The sequence below is a fragment of the Equus przewalskii genome, chromosome 8 (assembly GCF_037783145.1).
Source record: "Equus przewalskii isolate Varuska chromosome 8, EquPr2, whole genome shotgun sequence".
Classification (NCBI taxonomy): Eukaryota; Metazoa; Chordata; class Mammalia; order Perissodactyla; family Equidae; genus Equus; species Equus przewalskii.
In genome coordinates, this window is record NC_091838.1 from 35,481,051 (window position 1) to 35,503,642 (window position 22,592).

General features: G+C 36.5%; 1 protein-coding gene across 4 annotated transcripts in view; it reads left to right on the plus strand.

Annotated features, from left to right (window-relative positions):
- PRKDC (protein kinase, DNA-activated, catalytic subunit) overlaps positions 1-22,592 on the plus strand; it is a 202,059-nt gene that overhangs the window by 90,922 nt on the left and 88,545 nt on the right. For all 4 annotated transcript variants that reach the window (XR_011543431.1, XM_070631659.1, XM_070631657.1 and 1 more), the window contains 5 exons: positions 10,558-10,743; positions 11,152-11,256; positions 12,341-12,508; positions 15,407-15,534; positions 21,864-22,071. Coding sequence is in view for 3 of the 4 variants with exons in the window: in XM_070631659.1 (XP_070487760.1) it covers positions 10,558-10,743; positions 11,152-11,256; positions 12,341-12,508; positions 15,407-15,534; positions 21,864-22,071 (795 nt within the window). In the remaining variant the exon portion in view is untranslated. The remainder of the gene's footprint in view (positions 1-10,557; positions 10,744-11,151; positions 11,257-12,340; positions 12,509-15,406; positions 15,535-21,863; positions 22,072-22,592) is intronic.

Genomic DNA, 22,592 nt, shown 5'->3' on the forward strand with positions numbered 1-22,592 from the left:
GCCAGTGTTTAAAAACAAAACCAAAGGAAACAAAACACAGCCTTTATGAATAGTTAATAATGTTAATGGGTGTTGAAACATTGTTTTTTTTCCCCCAATCCCTCACTCCCCCAAAATCTCTAGGCCTAATATGAGGCACAGCTGTGTAGAATATTGACTTTTGCCAAGACTTGGCATTGGAGTTCATAACCTGTCCTGAGGCCTTTGCCTGCCTTTGCTTTTCCACCAGCTTTGAGCTGATCCTGTGCATTCTGGTGGTCCTTTCTGTGGTCATGGTTCTTTCATGTCTTCATACTGAGAGCATGTTCCTGCTGTAGCCCACTTTGCCCCCTCACATTGAAACTTTGGACATGAATATATTTAATACATAGTTGACTTTGGTTTGCTAAACTTAAAAACTTTTCAAAATTATCCTGGTCTATAGACAATTAGAAACTGTTAACTGTTGGAATGACCATTTTAAGAGACAGCGCATAATTTCCTACTGAGTTAAGCTTTTATTCCAAACAGTGCTTGTTGTCTACTTTAGGGAAATATTTTATGGTAGATTGCACTATGAATTTGTGTTTTTTAAAGTTAGAAATAGAATTGTAGTAGACCTATGACACTCAGGAAATATAGCATTTTGAGCTTTTTAAACTATTCAATCTTCTGGTAAAGGTGATAGATAAAAACCATATGCATTCACCTCCCTTTCCCCCTCAGATCCCTCTAAAATGACAGAAACAGGGTTAAAAAAAAAAAAAAGAAACAATCTTAAAGAACACAGATTAAGGAGAAAAGAGAAGAGTGACAACATTTTGGAAACTGGAAAGCAAAAGGACAAGGGGTGATAGACTTCAGAGTCCAGGAAAGCTGTGATGTGACATAGCAATGGGGAGATGGGCAGCCAGTTTGTGCTACAGAACTCAGAAAGGGGTCAGACAATGGAGACCCCAGGCTTTTGGAGTACAGAGAGCAGGGTGTGAAGGAGAGACTGCAGAGAGATTGAAGATTAGTTGAAGATTAGCCATTCCCTGCCAGGTCACCTGGCCTCATCATGTTATCAGGGGACTGATCCTTCCCAACTTGAGGAGACTGGAGGCGACTCATTCTCCAGAAAGGAGAACTGTCTCTGCACTGGTGGACCCTAGGCATACTTGAATGTAAGGGTAGCATTCTTTTTTTTTTTTTTTTAAGGAAAGACATTTAGTGAAGATTGGAATCACATTCAGTATATAACACAAGTATTTCTTTAAGCAACGTAGTAAAGTTTGAAATACTTAGCACCATAACAAAAGCATTTTATTATTCCACTAGTGAGAATTTTTCTGTTGGGGTGTCCATTCTTAGTAATTTGTAAGAGGTTTTTGTATATTAAGAATAGTAGACCTCTGGGAGTGACGTCAGCAACATAGCGGCATGAGCTCACCTGGGACTCTCTCCCCTCCAAATTACAACCAAAAAGAGCAGCTGCTTTCCAACCAAAAAAAAAAAAAAAACCCTAAGAGAAATTGTCAGAGACCCACAGCAGCCAAACGATGGAGGGCGGAGAGGCTGGAGCCGCCCTTGGAGGAGCTGGAACCAGGGTAAGAGAGAACTTCGTTCCCTCCCCTAGAGACTGGGATTGCTGCCACAGGTGAGGGAAGGAGCAGGGGAGGGGCCGTGTGTCTGGGGATCATCCAGGACTCCCACCACCCGTGCAGTGGAAACTCTCTAATGGGGGAAAGCTTTCACATGGGGGAACCCCAGCAAGCCAGGGCCCCAGGAGACCAGAGAGCGAGAACTGATCCGAGTCCAGGTCGGCAGGCAAGAGAAAGTGCCCCTCCTTCTCACCCAGCCCGCGCTGTGTGCTGCCATTGCAGCTGAAGGTGGAGAGCTCAGAACACGCAGCTCTCGACCCCCATCTAGTGGCGACAGGCTGTAACTGCAACCGAATAATAGCATCAAGTGCAAAAACCGCTCCTCTACCATCCAGCAATTTATAAAAGCTCCTGTCCAAAAGGAAAACAATAAAAACACGGAAGTATGTCCTGAGGACTTGGAAATAGGTAAACTAAGTGAAAATGAGTTCAAAATAGCTGTCATCAAAATACTCAGTGAGGGAAAGGGAAATATAGAGAAACAAGTCAACAAGTTCTGGAGTTAATTCACAAAAGAGATTGAAACTATGAAGAAGAATCAATCAGAAATTTTACTAGAGATGAAAAATACAATGGATCAGATAAAACAGAATACAGATTCCCTGAATGCCCGTGTAGACACCATAGAGGAGAAAATTAGCATAATCAAAGTTAGACAGGCTGAATGGCTCCAGACAGAGGAAGAAAGAGAACTAAGAATTAAAAAAACTGAAGAAAATCTCTGAGAAATAGCTGACTCAATGAGAAAATGCAACTTAAGAATAGTCGGAATTCCTGAGAGCATGGAAAAGGAAAATGGTGCAGAAAGTGTGCTCAACGAAATAATACCAGAGAACTTCCCAAATCTGGGGACTGAGAGAGAAATGTGTGTGGAGGAAGCTTTCAGATCTCCTAGATTTGTCAATGCAGAAAGACCTACTGCAAGGCATATAGTAGTAAAAATGGCAAAAATGAATGACAAAGAAAGAATACTCGGGGAAGCAGGGCAGAAAAAAATAACCTACAAAGGAACCACTATCAGACTTTCAGCTAATTTCTCTACACAAACCTTAGAAGCTGGGAGCGATTGGAGTGACATATTCAAAACTTTAAAGGGTTAAAGTCTTCAGCCAAGAATACTCTATCCAGCAAAAATATCCTTCAGTTATGAGGGAGAAATTAAATCTTTTCCAGACAAAGATAAGGGACTTCATAGTCACAAGACCTCCACTACAAGAAATCCTCAAGACGGCTCTCATATCTGAAAACAGAAAAAAAGTGAGAAAGGGGTCACAAAACACAGTGTAGGGAGACAAATAGATAGAATCAGAATAGGATAGCAACTATTCAACTGTAGCATTAGGATAAAGGGAAGTAAATCAACAAAGCAAAGACAATCTTATCACTCTAACCACAAACTGACAACACAAGTTGGAATAAGAGATGAAAATAATAATTTAGGAGGGAAGGAGGAAAGGGACTGAAACAGTCAAGGCTAAGGAAGTAAGAGACCACCAGAAAATGGACTATGTTCTATGCGAAATTCTGAATACAAACTTCAGGGTAGCCACTACACTAAAAAACAGAACAGACGCACAAAACATAAATAAGGAAAAATCTAAGAAACCCAGCATAAGAAATTGCGGAAGTCAATGGGTAGGCTAAAACACACAGGACAAGAAACGAAACACAGGAAAACCAGAAAATGAGCAATGGAATGACAGCATTAAGCCCTCATGCATCAGTACTCACCCTCAATGTAAACAGATTGAACTCTCCAATAAAAAGACACACAGTGGCAAAATGTATTAAAAACAAGATCCAACAATTTGTTGCCTCCAGAAATACACCTCAGCTCCAAGGGCAAACAGGCTCAGAATGAAGGGGTGGAAGACAATACTCCAAGCTAATAGCAAACAAAAGAAAGTAGGTGTCACAATACTCATATCAGACAAAACAGACTTCAAGATAAAGCAAGTAAAGAGAGACATAGGGGACCAATGCGTAATGATCAAAGGGACACTTGATCAAGAAGAAATAATGCTTATAAATATCTATGCACACAACACAGAAGCACCAAAGTTCATAAAGCACCTATTAACAAACCTAAAAGAAGATATCAAAAATAACACAATAATAGTAGGGGACCTCAACACCCCACTCACATCAATGGACAGATCATCCAATCAGAAAATCAACAAACAGTGGAGCTAAACGAAAAGCTAAACCGCTTGGGCTTAATAGACATATATAGAACACTCCATCCGAAAACAGCAGAATACACATTCTTCTCAAGTGCGCATGGAACATTCTCACGGATAGACCATATGTTGGGAAACAAAGCAATCCTCTATAAATTTAAAAAACTTGAAACAATAACAAGCATCTTCTCTGATCATAATGCTATAAAGCTAGAAATTAATTACAAGAAAAAAGTTGAGAAAGGCACAAGGATGTGGACACTAAACAATATGCTATTGAACAAGCAATGGATCATTAAAGAAATTAAAGAAGAAATCAAAAAATACCTGGAGGCAAATGAAAACGATAACATGGCATACCAACTCATATGGGATATAGCAAAAACTGTGTTAAGAGGAAAATTCATCGCAATACAGGCACACCTTAACAAAGAAGAAAAATCCCAAATAAGCAATCTTAAACTACACCTAACTGAATGAGAGAAAGAAGAACAAACAAAGCCCAAAGTCAGCCGGAGAGAAATAATAAAAATCAGAGCAGAAGTAAATGCTATTGAAACAAAAACGGCAATAGAAAGGGTCAATGAGACAAAGAGCTGTTTCTTTGAGAAGATAGATAAAATTGACAAACCCCTAGCCAGACTTACAAAGAAAAAAAGAGAAAGCTCAATTAAATAAAATCAGAAATGGAAGAGGAGAAATAACAACAGACTCCACAGAAATACAACGGATTATAAGAGAATACTACAAAAAACTGTATGCCAACAAAATGGATAACCTAGAGGAAACGGATAAATTCTTGGACTCCTGCAATCTCCCAAAGCTTAGTCAAGAAGAAGCAGACAATTTGAACAGACCAATCACAAGGAAAGAGATTGAAAGAGCAATCAAAAGCATCCCAAAGAATAAAACCCCAGGACCAGATGGCTTTCCTGGGACATTCTACCAAACTTTCACACAGGATTTAATACCTATCCTTCTCAAGCTATTCCAAAAAATTAGGGAGGATGGAACACTTTCTAACACATTCTACGAGGCCAACATCACACCGATACCAAAGCCTGACAAGGACAGCACAAAAAAGGAGTTCTAAAGGCCAATATCACTGATGAACATAGATGCAACAATTCTCAACAAAATTTTGGCAACCCGAATTCAGCAATTCATCAAAAGTATCATTCATCATGATCAAGTGGGATTCATACCAGGACACATGGATCGTTCAACATCTGCAAATCAGTCAGTCAATCAGCATGATAAACCACATCAACAACATGAGGAATAAAAATCACATGATCATCTCAATAGATGCAGAGAAAGCATTTGACAAGATCCAACAGCCATTTATGATGAAAACTCTGAACAAAATGGGGATAGAAGGGAACTACCTCAACACAATAAAGGCCATATATGAGAAACCCACAGCCAACATCACACTCAATGGGCAGAACCGAGTGCCATCCCCCTGAAAACAGGAACAAGACAAGGATGCCCTCTCTCACCACTCTTCTTTAACATAGTACTGGAGGTTTTGGCCAGAGCAATTAGGCAAGGAAAAGGAATAAAAGGAATCCAAATAGGGAGGTAAGAAGCAAAACTCTCGCTGTTTGCAGACGACATGATCTTATGTATAGAAGACCCTAAAGAATCCATTGGAAAACTTTTAGAAGTAATCAACAACTACAGCAAAGTTGCAGGGATGAAATCTATTTACATAAATCAGTAGCATTTCTATACTCTAATAACAAACTAACCCAAAAATAACTCAAGATCACAGTACCATTCACAATCGCAAGAAAGAATAAAATACCTCGGGGTGAATTTAAGTAAGGAAGTGAAAGGCTTATACAACGAAAATCACAAGGCTTTTCTGAAAGAAATCGATGACGACATAAAGAGTTGGAAAGACATTCCATGTACATGGATTGGAAGAAGAAACGTAGTTAAAATGTCTATTCTACCTAAAGCAATCTACAGATTCATCACCATCCCAATCAGAACCCCAATGACATTCTTTACAAAAATAGAACAGAGAATCCTAAAATTCATATGGGGCAACAAAAGACCTCGAATCGCTAAAGCAATCCTGAGAAAAAAGAACACAGCTGGAGTCAGCACAGTCCCTGACTTCAAAACATACTACAAACTACAATAATCAAAACAGCATGCTACTGGTACAAAAACAGGCAAACAGATCAATGGAACAGTATCGAAAGCCCAGAAATGAAGCCACACTTCTATGGACAGCTAATCTTCGACGAAGGAGCTGAGTGCATACAATGGAGAAAAGAAAGTCTTTTCAACAAATGGTGTTGGGAAAACCAGAGAGCCACATGTAAAAGAAAGAAAATTGACCATTCTTTTTCACCATTCACCAAAATAAACTCAAAATGGATCAAAGACCTAAAGGTAAGACCTGAAACCATAAGGCTTCTAGAAGAAAATATAGGCAGTACACTCTTTGACATCAGTATTAAAAGGATCTTTTCAGACACCATGTCTTCTCAGACAAGGGAAACAATAGAAAGAACAAACAAATGGGACTTCTTCAGACTCAAGAGCTTCTTCAAGGCAAGCTAAAACAGGATTGAAACAGAAAAACAACCCACTAATTGGGAAAAAATATTTGCGAGGCATATATCTGGCAGAGTTAATCTCCATAATATATAAAGAACTCACACAACTCAACAACAAAAAAATCAAACAACCTGATCAAAAAATTGGCAGCAGACATGAACAGGCATTTCTCCAAAGAAGATATATGGATGGCCAATAGGCACATGAAAAGATGTTCATCATTGCTGATCATCAGGGAAATGCAAATCAAAACTACACTAAGATATAACCTTACACCCATTAGAATGACAAAATAGCAACAAATGTTGGAGAGTTTGTGGAGAAAAAGGAACTCTCATACACTGCAGGTGGCAGTGCAAACTGGTGCAGCCTCTATGGAAAATGGTATGGAGATTCCTCAAAAAATTCAAAGTAGAACTACCATACAATCCAGCTATCCCAGTACTGGGTGTCTATCCAAAGACCTTGAAGTCAGCAATTCCAAAAGTCTCATGCACCCCAATGTTCATTGCAGCATTATCTACAATAGCCAACACGTGGAAGCAACCTAAGTGCCCATCAACTGATGATTGGATAAAGAAGACATGGTGTATATATACAATGGAATACTACTCAGCCATAAAAAAGAACAAAATCGTCCCATTTGCAACAACATTGATGGACCTTGAGGGAATTATGTTAAGTGAAGTAAGCCAAATAGAGGACAATCTCTGTATGGCACCACTCATGTGAGGAATTTAAACATGTGGACAAAGAGAACAAATTAGTGGCTACCAGGGGAAACGTGGGATGTGGGGTGGGCCCAAAGGGTGAAGAGGTGTACCTACAATACGACTGACAGACAATAATGTACAACTGAAATTTCACAAGATTGTAACCTATCATTAACTCAATAAAAAATAATTTAAAAAAAAAGAATAGTAGCCGTCTGTCATGTATGCAGAAAGTACTTTTTCCCACTGGCCCTTTTTCTTTCAATCTGTTGGAATGTTTATTCCATACAGAAGTACTTAATTTTTTATTGTGAAATTTACCAATCTTCTTTTTTTTAATTGTTTTTGTCTTTCATGTCATACTTAGAAAGGCCTTCTCCACCCCAGTATTTTCTTTAACCTTTAACTTCAGAGAGTGTGATGTCTCCAGCTTTGTTCTTCTTTCTGAAGATTACTTTGGCTATTTGGGGTCTTTTGTGATACCATACAAATTTTAGGATTTGTTTGTTCTATTTCTGTGAAAAAAGCCGTTGGAATTTTGGTGGGGTTGCATTGAATCTTTAGATTGCTTTGAGTAGTCTGGACATTATTTTGTTATTTTAAAGACTGGCACCTGAGCTAACATGTGTTACCAATCTTTTTTTTTTCTTTCTTTCTCCTCAAAGCAGCCCCCCAGTACATAGTATTCTAGTTGTAAGTCCTTCAGTTGTGTCATGTGAGACACCGCCTCAGCATGACCTGTTGAGCGGTGCCATGTCCGCACCCAGATATCCGAACCAGCAAAATCCTGGGCCACTGAAGCAGAGCACATGACCTTAACCACTGACCCACAGGCCCAGCCCCTGGACATTTTAACGTTATTAATGCTTGTATTCCATGAACATGGAATATCTTTTCGTTTAGTTGTGTCTTCATTTCTTTTACTAATGTTGTACAGTTTTCAGTGTAAAGGTCTTTTGACCTCCTTTGTTAAATTTATTCCTAGATATTTTACTCAATGTGGTTTATCACATTGAGTGATTTGCGTGTGTTGAACCATCCTTGCATCCCTGCAATTAACCCTACTTGATCATGGTGTATGATCCTTTTAATGTATTGTTGAATTTGGTTTGCTAATATTTAGTTGAGGATTTTTGCATCTATATTCATCAGGGATATTCCTGTGCAATTTTATTTTCTTGTAGTTTTCCTTGTCTGGTTTTGTTATCAGGGTAATGCTGATCTCATAAAGTGATTTTGAAAGTATTCCCTCCTCTTCTAAATTTTGGAAGAATTTCAGAAGAATTCATATTAGTTCTTCTTTCAATATTTTGTAGAATTCACGTGTGAAGCCATCTAGTCCTGGACTTTTGTTTGTTTGTTACTGATTCAATCTCTTTACTAGTAATTGATCTGTTCAGATTATCTATTTCTTCATGGTTCAGTGTTGGTAAGTTGTGTGTTTCTAGGAATCTATCCATTTCTTCTAAGTTGTCGAACTTGTTGGTATATAATTGTTCATAATAGTCTCTTGTGATCCTTTGTATTTCTGTGGTGTGAGGATACTTTCCTAAATACAGGGAAGTTAAGTGAAAGTGTCCCTAAATTATGAACTTTGAGACTTTTAGCCACTTTCCCCTAATTTGACTCCCAGAATACAGTCAGCCAGGTATGTATTCCCAGGCAGGGTATCAGGATATTTTGACAAGCCTAAGAGAAAATAAAGATGCTGTCATCACTGCCCAGTCAGATCAGCTTACAGTGATCCTCAATGCCAGTGAGCCCTGCCCACTGTACAGTGCTTTGACTCAGTTCCTCCTTATGTACCAACAACCAAGGAGCACGAAGCACCCGCAGAAAGGGCCTCTGACAGGGTCAAAACCACTTGAAGCAGAGACTGTCCAGTGAGATGGAAATGTAAAAAGAAAAAACAAGAAACTTCAGAGAGATGAGAGAAGATACTGAAATAAGAATTGCTACTGAAAAAGAATATCAGAGAACAAAAAAGCATCCTTGGGAATTAAGCATAGGCATCAGAAATTAAAAATGAAATAAATAGGTTGAAAGATAAAATTCAGAAACTCTCACAGAGAAGAGAGTAAAAAGACAAACTAGAAAATGGCAGAGAAAAGAGGAGGAACTTGGGATCCATCTACAAGGTGCAGCACCAGGGCCTCCACGGCAGAGGGAAGATAGGCCCAAGGAGAGGCCTTCATGGATAATACACCTCAAGAGAATCTCTCAGAAATGAAGGCCTTGAGTTTCCAGATGGAAAAAGGCTGTTGAGTGACCAGCACAGTATATGAAAACAGCTCCCCATGGAGCAAATTTCTTGAAAATTCAGAACCCTGGGGATTCACCATGAGAAAAGATCCTGAAAAATTTCTACAGGAGAAAAGCTGATTACATTTAAAAGGATCTAGAAATTGGATGATGTTTGTCTTTGCAACAGCATTGTAAATGGTGGAAGAGTGTGAGCCAAATTTTCTTCACAATTCAGGAAAGATTTCCAAGCTAGAGTTCTGACTCTAGCCAGATTATCAATTATGTGTGAGAGTTGAATGCATATATTTTAGACATGCCAGATCTCAAAGGAATCTATCTCACGTGCACTTCTCGTCAGGAAGCTACTGGAGTAAATACTTTACCGAAATAAGGCAGTCAGCCAAGAAAGAGGAAGATGTTGGATCTGGGAAGTCAGCCCGAACACAGAGAAGTGGACGAGTCTCCCAGAAGGTGCTGAAATGAGACCCAGCGGGCAGCAGTCACTGCCATTCCAGAGCAGGAGTTATCAGAGATGGAGCTTATGAGAGATGGAGCTGATAGACTTCCTGATGTTTTAGATGTCTTGAGGAGATTTAATTAATTTGGGAACTTTTGATGACAAATAATGATAGGCACATTGGAAACAGCAAAGAAAGCAGATGAGTATTAACTTTAGTGAGATCAAAATGTTATGCAAGAAAGGAAAAGTATGGGTAGCATATGACTTGGATCATCTGTGAAAAATGTTTACATTGTCATAATGATAGGAACATTGGGTATAAATCTCACCAAAATTAGGATATCTCTGTTGGAAATGTGGTGGGACAGGACATTTGTGCACACAAGCATGTATGTGTATGCCTTTGTGCAGATGTGTGGGTGTGTGAATGTGTGTATGTCTACATGTGCACATGGGCATATGGTGGTGATGGTGACAGAAGAGAGTTAGTTGTTTCTGCTATCAAGAATGCTCCCAACTAAGAAAACAAGAAATAGCAGGTTGAGCGTGATTTCATAAATGAGACATCTCATACTTTTATGGGAAAATTTGTACGTTTAAAGGGCTGTTCTCAAGTTTGAGGAGTTGTGAAGTAAACAACTCTTATAGAAACAGCATCTTCCGTTTTTAAGAATAGCATATGAAATGAAAGTAAATTCTGTTAGATATTTGTCAGTCTTGATATTAAGAGTTTTTCTTTAATCACCACCCAATTGCTTCAGGTGAGCAATGTTTTGAATGGTATGTTAGATCAGAGCTTCAGGGATCGAACCAGTGAGAAACACCAAGGACTGAAACTTGCAACTATAATTCTGCAAAACTGGAAGAAGTGTGATTCATGGTGGGCCAAAGATTCTGCTCCTGAAAGTAAAATGGCAGTGCTTACCTTGTTGGCAAAAATTTTGCAGGTATTTTGAGAGATATTAAAAATGCAATTGTGTTTGTTATTTTGGACTCTGTAACTTGGATCTTTAAAAATTTGATGGAGGTTTCCTGAAAAAAACATTGGTTTGATAAAAAAACGATATTTTAACTGAGTAATTGCTGATTACTTTAAATTTTACACTTTTTCCATGATTTTACATTGTGATCATTTATACTCATTATCATTTCTTATACTTTGTCTTTTTAGTGTGCCTTTATGCTTGTCTTATCAGATAGTTTAAAAATATTTCAGAACAAGAATTGTTGAAATATTGTTGAAGGCCAAGAACAAATTTATAGGTCATTTCTGAAATTTAAAAATTTGAAAAATATGTTAAAGGAAATTAGAGGCATAGTATAGAAATGTATCGTTTTTATTTCTTCTCTTTTAGATTGATTCATCTGTTTGTTTTAATACAAATCACTGCATGTTCCCTGAAGTCTTTACAACATATGTTAGTCTACTTGCTGATTCAAAGTTGGATCTGCATTTAAAGGCAAGTGATTAAAAAAGATTTTTTTTTCAGATTACATTCTCCGTTACTTTCCCAGTTTATATTTTTGCATATTTGTGATATTTTCTACTTTTTATTATGGAAAATTTCAAACATACTCAAAATCAGAGGGACTAGCACAATAAACCCCTGTGTACCTATCACGCAGACTCAATAGCCATCTGTCTGTGGGCATGTTTGTTCCAACTATGCAGTCACTCCCACCCATCACCTTGAAGGAAACCCCTGGCATCGTGTTATCTGATCTGTACGTACTTTAGTATGTCTCTCCGAAAGATAACTATAACTGCAATGGGATTACTATACTTAGAAGAAGTAACACTTATCTTTGCATATATATGATTTAAATTAGCTTTTTTGAGAATCGCTGTATTAAAGAATGACACAATCTAATCTATTACTCATTTTTCTATTAGTAAATAATACAAATATCTTGGTAATTTTTAGGTTCAAGAACTGAATAAATATTGTCATTTTAAAGTCCTATAATAATTAGATTTTATACTCTAATAAAATGTGGCTTTAATGAAAGCTGTCTTTTTTCTAGATCATGAGAATATTTCTATGGAATTTTGTGCTGTATGTGATTATTCAAATTTCTCATTTCTCAATATGAGGGAGTCTTGGAACTCACCTGCCAAACAAAGGAGATAGGAAACAACACCTAGTTCCTTTTAAGCTCAGTGTGAAGTTCTGGGCGAGTTCTTCAAGGAATATTTGTAAATTACCCCATAGGTTATTCAAGATGTTCTTTCCACACAAAACTTATCCAGTATATTTCTACTAGAATCTTTGTTTACAGAAGGAGAAATCACATACAGAATCATCACAGAGTGTCCTATTTATGTACATGTACATCGCCCTGAGTTGGCCCACTGACCTCTAGAGTAGAAGCTGAGGTATAGAATTGCATTCAGGTTGGTTTTTGATGTAATCCAGAAGGTGTTCTCATTGAATCCACACAGTGCTTTGTCTCCAAGGTCTTTAGAAAGCAGTAATGTAATTGATTCTGTAAGATTCATAAGCTACAACTAGTACAATTTCATATGTCTGCATCGCTCCACAGGGCCAAGCTATAATTCTTCTTCCATTCTTCACCAGTCTTACTGGAGGCAGCCTTGAGGACCTTAAGGTTGTTCTTGAAAACCTCATCGTTTCTAATTTTCCTATGAAATCTGAAGAATTTCCCCCAGGAACTCTGCAGTACAGTAATTATGTGGACTGCATGAAGAAGGTTAGTTTTTAGTAGTACCAAGTAAAATCAAAACATTAGGTGTTTTTCTGTTGTATTTCTTGATGAGAAGAAGTGAAATATTTAGAGTCAGAGAAGTGTTCTAACTTTAAGAATCAGTTTAATTCATTTTGAAAGCCGGTTGCTGTGGAGGCAGATGTATATCTGAATCCTTTGTAATTCATTTTTTGCCTATTTTTAAATTGTGAAATACTTTATGCATAAAAATATTTTTATGCATAACGTATGAGTTTTGAAGAATAATTCCCAAAAGAGAGAAGAAATAGAATATTACCAATATAGTTCACTTACTAAAATTTAATTAAGTAGTGGTTATTTGAGAAAGATTTGGTCATTATCACCTATATTATTTAATGTACTGCTGAAGGTCTCTAAAATTCCATTGGCTTAAACAAGGTGACAGATTATTTGTCTCCTCTGTACGATTCTAGATTGGCGACCTAGGGTAGCTCCATAGTCAACAGGGACCTTCTCTCCTTTTCCCTTTTTCTCTGTCATCTTCTGTACATAGCTTCTGTCTTGTCCAGTCTGTCTGCTTCAGCTCCTGCCGTCTTGTTCCTTTCCAGCCAACAAGAGGGAGGAAAGGGAAGTAGGGAACATATCCCTTCCCTGTAAAGGCTTAATCCAGAACTGTACAAATCAATTATGCTGACATCCTATTTGCCACATACATCTGCAAGCAAGGCTATGAATGTTCTTGCTTTGGGCAACAGTATAATCAGCTAAAACTCAGGGGTTCAACCACTAAATAAAAAATAAGAGAGTGACCATTAAAAGATGGGTAGTCATCTACCATACTTGTGATGGACTCAGCCCTGGCTAATGTCTGAATACTCAAAAATAATGAAGACATTGTCTTTGTTTTCAGGGAGGTTCTGGTAAAGCAAGGAAGTAAACAGAAACAGAAAGAAACAGATGATTAAAATACACTGTAATAAATGCTAGAGTAAAGATAAACAGATGGTGTATGTGTGGCAGATGATATTTTCCAAAGATGGCTGTACTGATATACCCTGTCCCACACGTCCTTCTTACACTGTGACTTTTCCATTGATAGACAAAGTCTGATTTCCCTCCTGTTGGGTATAGATTGGCCTTAAAGATTCACTCATAACAAAAAGGATGCAGTGAAAGTGATGCTACATGACTTCCAAGACTAGACATAAAAGTCTTACAGCTTCCTCCTGGCTTTCTCTTTCCTGAGTCTCTTGTTTGTGGGATCCAGTCACCATCCTATAAGAAAGCCAAGCAGCCACATGGAAAGGCCAGTTTACAAATACCACCCATCCACACAGATTCTCTCCTCCCCATCCTTTTTAAATTATTTTTTCCAAGCATACAGAAAGCTGAAAGAATAGTAAAACAAACATCCATATGACCATCTCCTACATTCAATAGTTAACATTTGGTTTTATTTTCTTTATCTACATATGTATGTATGTGTGTGTGTGTTTTGGCTGAAACATTTGCAACTTAGTTTTGGACTCATGATACTTTACCTGTAAATACTTCAGCATACATGTCCTAAGAATAGGCACAATACTGTTGTCATACCTAAGAAAATTAACACTCCTTTAATACCATGTGTTATGTAGTCCACAGTACATTTCTCCAAAGATCCCCATGTTTAGCTTGTTTTTTTCAAATCAGGATCAAATTAATGATTGCATTGAATTGCCACGTCTCTAGTTTTAATCTAGAACTAGTTCACCCCTATATCCCTTTTATTTTTCTATGACATTGAGCTTTTGGAAGAAACCAGAGTACTTCTCTTGGATGTAGTCCCCTATTTGTCTGATTGTTTCCTTGAGATGTTCTTTAACTTCTCCTGCATCCTCTGTATTTCCTCTGTACTGGAAGTTAGGTTTAAAGCTTGGTCATGAGACTTATGCTCATCTTTTTGGCAACAATAGCATAGCAGGAGCAAATAGTGTCACTGTCCCATTGTTAGTGACCTCAAGTCTGGTTAAGGTGGTGACTGCACATCTCTCTGTTGAATGGTATGTTTCTTCTGCAATTAGCAAGTAATCAATGGGGTGACACTGTCATGTTGGTGCATCTAAGTATCCTGTTCCCCAACAATCTGTCCCCTAGGGGTGTTAACATCCACAAAGATTCTAAGTGCATCTTTAGTGCTTTCTCTTAATGTAAATGCATTAATGTAAAATTAAGTGCAAACATTCGCTGAACATTTGAAGAAAGCTTCTAGCTTAAGAAAGATGTAAACCAACTGGAAAGTGGAACTCAGATGGGACTGAGTCAACAAAGGGAGATAAGAACACGTCAAAGAAACTGCAGAGTAGCTTCAGAGATGAGAGAAGGTGCTGTGTCCATGAAAGAGAACAAATAAGGGCTCTTGGAAATTAAATATATAAAAGCAAAATTTAAAAAAAGACTTCACAGAACAGAAGATAAAATTGAGAATATCTTCTAGAAAGTGGAACAAACAGACGTTGAGGTGGAAAACGGGAGAGTAAAGATGAGAACATTAGATGAGCAGTCTAGGACCTCTGCCATACAACGAAGTGGTGTGGAAAAGATACATATCTCCAGAGTACGAAGGCCCACAGAGTGCCGGGAATGGTGAAGGAAAAGACCTCAGTGAAAGCATATCAGTGTGAAATTGCAGGACTTGGGGGTAAAGAGAAGATCCTAAAAGGTGTAAGAGGGAAAATATATTTGCAAAACCTTAAAAGAATCAAAACTCAAATATTTATGCCAGGCATTCATTGTATCTGCAAAAATATTAGCATTTGTTAATTCTCTATGAAATTCTTTTATAGTTTTCTCTCTATTTTTAATTAGAACTGGTAAAAACAAACAAACAGAAAAACAACAAAATTACTATTATCATTATTGTTATTATATTTTTTTTTCTAGTTTCTAGATGCATTGGAATTATCTGAAAGCCCTATGTTGTTGCAGTTGATGACAGAAATTCTTTGTCGTGAACAGCAACATGTTATGGAAGAATTATTTCAGTCTACTTTCAAAAAGATTGCCAGAAAGTAAGTCATCCTTTTCTAGTCTGGGATCCCAGGAACCATATAAATTTTATTTCTGTGGGAAATTATCTTCTTTTCCAAAAAAAGTTGAATGGCAATTGCACTCAACTCTTACAACTAAATTTTACTTTGTATTTTTGTTTTTCTTTGAGAAAAAAAAGACTTCTATTGTGAAAGTTTCAAATATACTCAAATCTAAAGGTAAGACTTTAAGTGAGCCTCCAGACTGAACAAGCATCAACATTTAACAGCTTCATTACCCCTTTTAGCTTTTTCTCTTCTGCTGCTGTTATTTTAATTTGAAGCAAATTCCTGACACCATTATCTCTAAAATAGGCTATTTTCTCGAGTAGCTTTAGTACCATGATCAACTGAAGAAAAGTATCACTAATTCCATATTCAGATTTCTGCAGTAGTCTTAAATGCTCTAGATTGATGGATTATTTTAATTCTGATGCAAACAAGATCCTTACATGGCATTTCACCATTGTCTCTCTTAAGTCTGTCTTCATCTAGAACAGTCCCTCCCTTTATTAATTTTTCTTTTGTTGTTGAAGAAACCTGGACACTTGGGGAATATCTTACATTGTGGATTTATCTGATGTTTTCCTGTTCTTTTCATTTATCTTGTTACTCCAGCTGCTGTTTCCTATAAATGGAAAGTGAAGTCTAAAAGCTCAGTTAGATCCAGGTTCAAGTTTTGGCAAGATTCCTTGATAGTGGAAGCTCCAGACTTCATGTTCATGGCATTTAGGGTGCATGGTGTCTGGTGGTTCCAATTCTGCTGATGCTAAGGTTATCAGCCATGTCTTTTTGTAGCCTTTTCTTAACGGTTTTAACATCCATTCATGATTGTTGCCACAAATCAGTTATTTCATCAGGAGTTGCAAATGGTCATTTTTAAATTCTTTTATTCTAAATTTACTAGCTAGAATTATACTGTAATGAAAACTTGCCCTCATCACTAGGGCTGTTTGGTTACCTAAAATACAGTTTTGGTATTTTGATAAAATACCATGGAAAAGATGCATCAAATTTGATTATTAATTTTTAAAATAAGGGCTTGATGACATGGCTACTTTTAATTGTGGTCAGTGAGGATTTTTTTTTTTGCGTTTATTTATATTGAATATGTAAATATGTTAACTTTTCTTATGGAGTTATTTTACATATCATAAAATTCACCTATTTTAAATATATAATTCCGTGATTTTTAGTAACTTTACCAAGGGGTACAGCCATCACCATAAAATGATTTCATCCTCCCAATGAGATCCTACATGATCATTCCCAGGCCACCACTAATCTACTTTTGGTCTTTATAAATTTGCCTTTTCTGGACATTTCATAAAAATGGAGTCATATAATATGTGATCTCTTATGTTGGGCTTCTTTGTTTAGCACGTTTTTGAGGTTCATCCATGATATAACATGAATCAGAAGTTCATTCCTTTTTATTTGCATTTTTAAAAATATCATAATTAACCATCTGTAGAACATTTCACACAACAACAGGAGAATAGACATTCTTTTTGAGCACATATGATGCATTCTTCAGGATAGACCATAGGCTAGGCCATAAAACAAGTCTAAATAAATTTAAAAGGATTGAAATCTCACTGTGTGTTCTCTGACCACAATAAAGTTAAATTAGAAATCAACAACAGAAGGAAATTTGAGGAATCCAAAAATATTTCTGAGTAATTAAGTAATTAAACAACACTCTAAGTAACCCTTGGATCAAAGAAGAAATTATGAGGGAAATAAGATAGTATTTTAATCTGAGTAAAATAAGAATAAAGCATATCCATATGTATGAGATGCAGCTAAAGCAGTGCTTAGAGGGAAATTTGTATCTTTTAATGCCCATATTAGAAAATAAGAAAGATCCTAAATCAATGTACGTTCACCTTAAAATCTAGAAAAAGAAAACTAAACTGACGGCAAGCAGAAGGAAGGGAATAATAAAGATTAGAGTGAAAATTAATGTAATAGAAATCAGAAAAATGATGGAGAAAAATCAGTGAGACGAAAAATTGGTTCTTTGAAAAGGTAAATGAAATTGACAAACGGTTAGCTAGACAAGCCAGGAATAAAAGAGAAAGTATATTTCATGAAAATTAGGAGTGAAAAAGGAGACATTACCAATGACCTCTCAGAAATTACAAAGATTATTCCCTAATATAGGGATTATTTCCTAACAATATCCCCTAATACTGTAAACAACATTATGCCAACAAATTCAGCAATTTAACTAAATGGACAAATTCCTAGAAAGTCACAAATTACCGAAAATGACTCAAGAAGAAACATAAAATTTGAGTATGCCTTTAACAAGTAAATAAATCGAATTTATAATTTAAAATCTTCCCACAAAAGAAAGCCCAGACCACATAGTTTCACTGGTGATTTTTTATCAAATATTTAAAGAAGAAATAATACCAACACATCATCAACTCCTCAGGAAATAGAAGAGGAAAGAACACTTCCCAACTCATTCTGTGAGGCCAGTAATACCCTGATACCAAAGCCAGACAGAAACATCACAAGAAAATTATAGAGCAATATCCCTCCTGAATATAAATACAAAAATCTTCAAACATATATTAACAAACTAAATCCAACAACATATAAAAAATATTATACACTATAATTGATTGGGATTTGTCGTAGGAATCCAAGGCTGGTTTAACATCCAGAAATCAGTTAATGTCATACACCATGTTAATAGGATAAAGGACAAAAGTCACATTATCATTTCAGTAGATGCAGGTAAATTTTTGACAAAAATCTAACACCCGTTTGTGATAAAACTGACAGAAGGTCATCTGCTAAAAACAAACAGCCAACAAAATATTTAACAGTGAAAGACTGACTGCTTTCCTCCTAAATTTGGGAACAGGACAAAGATGTCTGCCCTTTTCCATTCAACATAGTACTGGTGGTTCTAGCCAGTGCAGTCAGGCAACAGAAAGAAATCAAAGGCAACCAAATTGGAAAGAAAGAAGTAAAACTGTCTTTATTCACAGCTGGCATGATGTAGAAAAGCCTAATGATCTATAAAAAACTATTAGAGCTAATAAACAATTATATAAAATTTGTAGGATATAGAATCAATATTCAAAAATCTATTGTATTTATATGAGCGGAGAACATTTGAAACTATAATTAAGAATATAATTCAATTCATAATAGCATCAAAAAGAATAAAATACTTATGAATATATTTAACAAAAGAAGTGCAAGAATTGTACACTGCAAATAACAACCCATTGCTGAAGGAAATTAAAAAATTAAAGATTTAAATAAATGGAGACTCATTCTCTGTTCATGAATTGGAAGTATTGTTAGTATTGTTAACTTGCAGTTCTGTTCAAATTGATATATAGATTTAAGGCAATCGCTGTCAAAATTCCAGCAAGCCTTTTTTTGTGTGTGCAGAAATTGACAAGCAGTTTCTAATATTTATATGGAAATACAAAACACCCTTAAGAGCCAAAACAATTTTGAAAAAGAGAAAAAAAGTTGGAGGATTTCACATCCCAATTTTAAAACTTAGTGTAAAGCTACAGTTGTCTCTGTGAAAATTAAATTTTTTTGGAAATTGTTTTCATTTTTAGAACTTTTAAAAATGCAACAAAAATGTTTGTTAGTTACAGTCATCATTCTTTTTGATGTTCACATTGTCCCATCTGTGGCCAGTGGGAGTCTCTGCAAGCTGGCTCTTATGTACTTTAACATGACTTCATTAATCTTTGATATCTTTTATTGCTTCCTGGCCCAACAAATCATCTCAGGCTCATCTTGACTTGAAATCAGCCATTTTTTCAGAGAGCCCTCGTTCTTTTAAAATGGAGAATGGTGTTTAGAGACCACAGTCTGGGTCCTAGGTGAACTTATTGCTGCTTAGGGGTTGCATTGCCGTTATACCTTTTCAGTTGACATAACTAAGGAATGGGTAGTTTTTTTTAAAGGAAAAGAAAAAACATAATATTTCCCTCTTAATTTTAACATTGTGGGGTTATTATTTAACTTCTTTTATTCTTTTTATTTCCTATTCTTTTTTCCTTTACATTGTTTTCAATAACATTCCATCATTATTTAATTGCTTTATCCTACAGTATACATAAAATATTTTCAAAAATAACCGTACCAGTATTAGAATAGTGGCAACTGGATAAAGTTTAAATTTTTCATTTTAGTTATAATTTACTTAGAATATACTCTCTGAGGAGATATAGTCAAATTTTATGTTCTAAAATCACTTGATACAAGTTTTTTTCAATATGTGGTTATTATACCAACTAGGTATGCTTGTTTTACTTAATCTTCAAATTTTAGAGAGTATCTTTTTGTTTGACAACTTTCTTTTTGAATATGTAAGGTATTTACATGATTCGAAAGTCATCAGCATATAATGACATATTTAAGGATCCTGCTTCTGTCTCTGTCCCCTCTTTTATTTCTCTTCTGCCTCTTCACCTTCCTTTTTCTCTGCTTCATATCTTCTGCAGATCATTCCACAGAGACCTTCCTCATTCCTTTTTTTTTAAACAACTATATAATTATTCATTGTGTGGAAGTATAATATTTTGAAGTAACTACCTAGTGATGGACTTTTGGGTTCAATCTTTTGCTAAAAATAATGCCACAGTGAATAGCGCTGTGTTTATATCCTCTTGTATTGTGCCGCTGTATCTTTGGAGTGGATTCCTAAATGTAAGCCAAAAGGTAAATGCATTTGTAATGTTCCTAGAATCACCACATCCCTTCTTTTGGGGCTATATTATGAGAGAGTCTGTTCCATCACAGTCTTGCCAATAGAATATATTATCAAACATTTGGAGTTTTTCTAACTTTATAGGTGAAAAAGGATCTCTGAGTGTTGCTTTAATTTGTATTTCTTTTGTTATGAGTGAAATAGAACATAGATTCAGATATTTAATTCTCATTTGCATTTATTTTTTGGTAAACCATCTGTTGGCCCATTTTTAAAATCAGATGTTTGCTCTTCTGCTATTCTCTTCCTTCTTTTATCTTTCTATATAAGAGCTGAATGTTTTAGGGCTGTGTATCCCTACTATGCTCAATAGCAGGGAGCTCCTCAAGAGAATTTAAGTCTAGGACAGTGCCCAAATGAGTACATAAAAAGCCCATGTAGCATGTAGTAGTGTCCTGAAACCTTAAAATTTTATGACTGAATTACATTCTGCATCTAATATTTTTACCCTGGTTCAGAGCATCGAGATTTTAGAAGTTGAAAGGGTTTTTAATGGTCACATAGGCCTAACCTCTTATTTTCATAGGTGAGGAAACTAACCCTGTATTCTTTTCTTTTGAGGAAGACTAACCGTGAGCTAACATCTGCTGCCAATCCTCCTCTTTTTGCTGAGGAAGACTGGCTCTGAGCTAACGTCTGTGCCCATCTTCCTCTACTTTATATGTGGGACGCCTGCCACGGCATGGCTTGCCAAGCGGTGCTATGTCCGCACCTAGGATCCGAACCGGCGAACCCCGGGTCGCCAAAGCAGAACGTGCGCACTTATCCGCTGCACCGCTGGGCCGGCCCCTAAACCTGTATTCTTAATTTATACATTTATAGACAAAACCCTATAGGTGATAAATATCTTATTTCCCAGATGAGAAGATAAAGGGCCAGGGACCGGCCTACTGGCGCAGCAGTTAAGTGCGCACATTCCACTTCGGCGGTTCGGGTTCGCCAGTTTGGATCCTGGGTGTAGACATGGCACTGCTTAGCAAGCCATGCTGTGGTAGGAGTCCCACATATAAAGTAGAAGAAGATGGGCATGGATGTTAGCTCAGGGCCAGCCTTCCTCAGCAAAAAGAGGAGGATTGGCAGCAGTTAGCTCAGGGCTAATCTTCCTCAAAAAAAAAAAAAGAAAAAGAAAATAAAGAGCCAGATGAATGTATTTCTTTGTAGGAAATAGGAATGGTAGATCATTACTAGGAAGAGACGAGAATTTTTAAATCATAATTCATGAGTTTCAAATGCTGGAAATGTGATCATCTTTAAGCCTGAGACTCTTCCAAAGCCTTCCAGATGTTCTCTAAACAAGACCAGATTTGAAAGTAAATGAAAAAAAATCTTCATTTTAATGCCTAAATTTGGCATGAAGATTTCTGGGAATGAGTAAATAATATGGTTCATATGCAAATGATCTTTGTATTTCATGATTTTTATATATATAAAATCTTTAATGTTATTTTTCTAGTTTGTAATCATTGGTATTTACTTTGCTTGTTATGTAGTAGGCACTCATAAATATTTGTTGAAACTATGAATGTTTATATAATTTTCTTTTTTTTTTTAGGAGTTCATGTATCACACAATTAGGCCTTCTGGAAAGTGTATATAGAATGTTCAGGAGGGATGACCTGCTTTCAAATATCACTCGCCAAGCATTTGTAGACCGTTCTCTGCTCACTCTGTTGTGGCACTGTAGCTTGAATGCTTTGAGGGAATTTTTTAGCAAAATTGTGGTGGAAGCCATTAATGTGTTGAAGTCCAGATTTATAAAGGTATCATACATCTATTGTTAAATTAAGTATTAATCAGAATTGATAAATCTCCTTGATCAGTGTCATTAGAAACTGCTGTGTGTTCAGTAAAGTATTCTGTCTTGCCCAAGGAGCATTACCTCTACATTTTGATAGCAACCTGTGGTTACATGGGATCTGCATTAGCTTACTGGGGCTGCTATAACAAATTACCACAGACGTGGCTTAGAACAACAGTAATTTATTCTCTCAAAGTTTTGGAAGCTGGAAGTTCAAGCTGGTGGTGTTTCTCAAAAACCTTATGGCTTTCCTACATATGTCTTGGAGACTTACTCCGTTAGATAACAGGGTGCTCCACAGATCTTTGCTGGATAATTCTATCTCTATTGCTGGATTCTGTTGAAATGGTTGAGGGCATCCATGAGTCACATGCTTCATTTCTTCAGCACTAGTCAGAGATTGTCCAGCCGCAACCTTGGTCTTCTCTCCAGAGCACACTTCCTAACAGTGAATCTCCTGATGTTAGTACCTTTTACAATCTG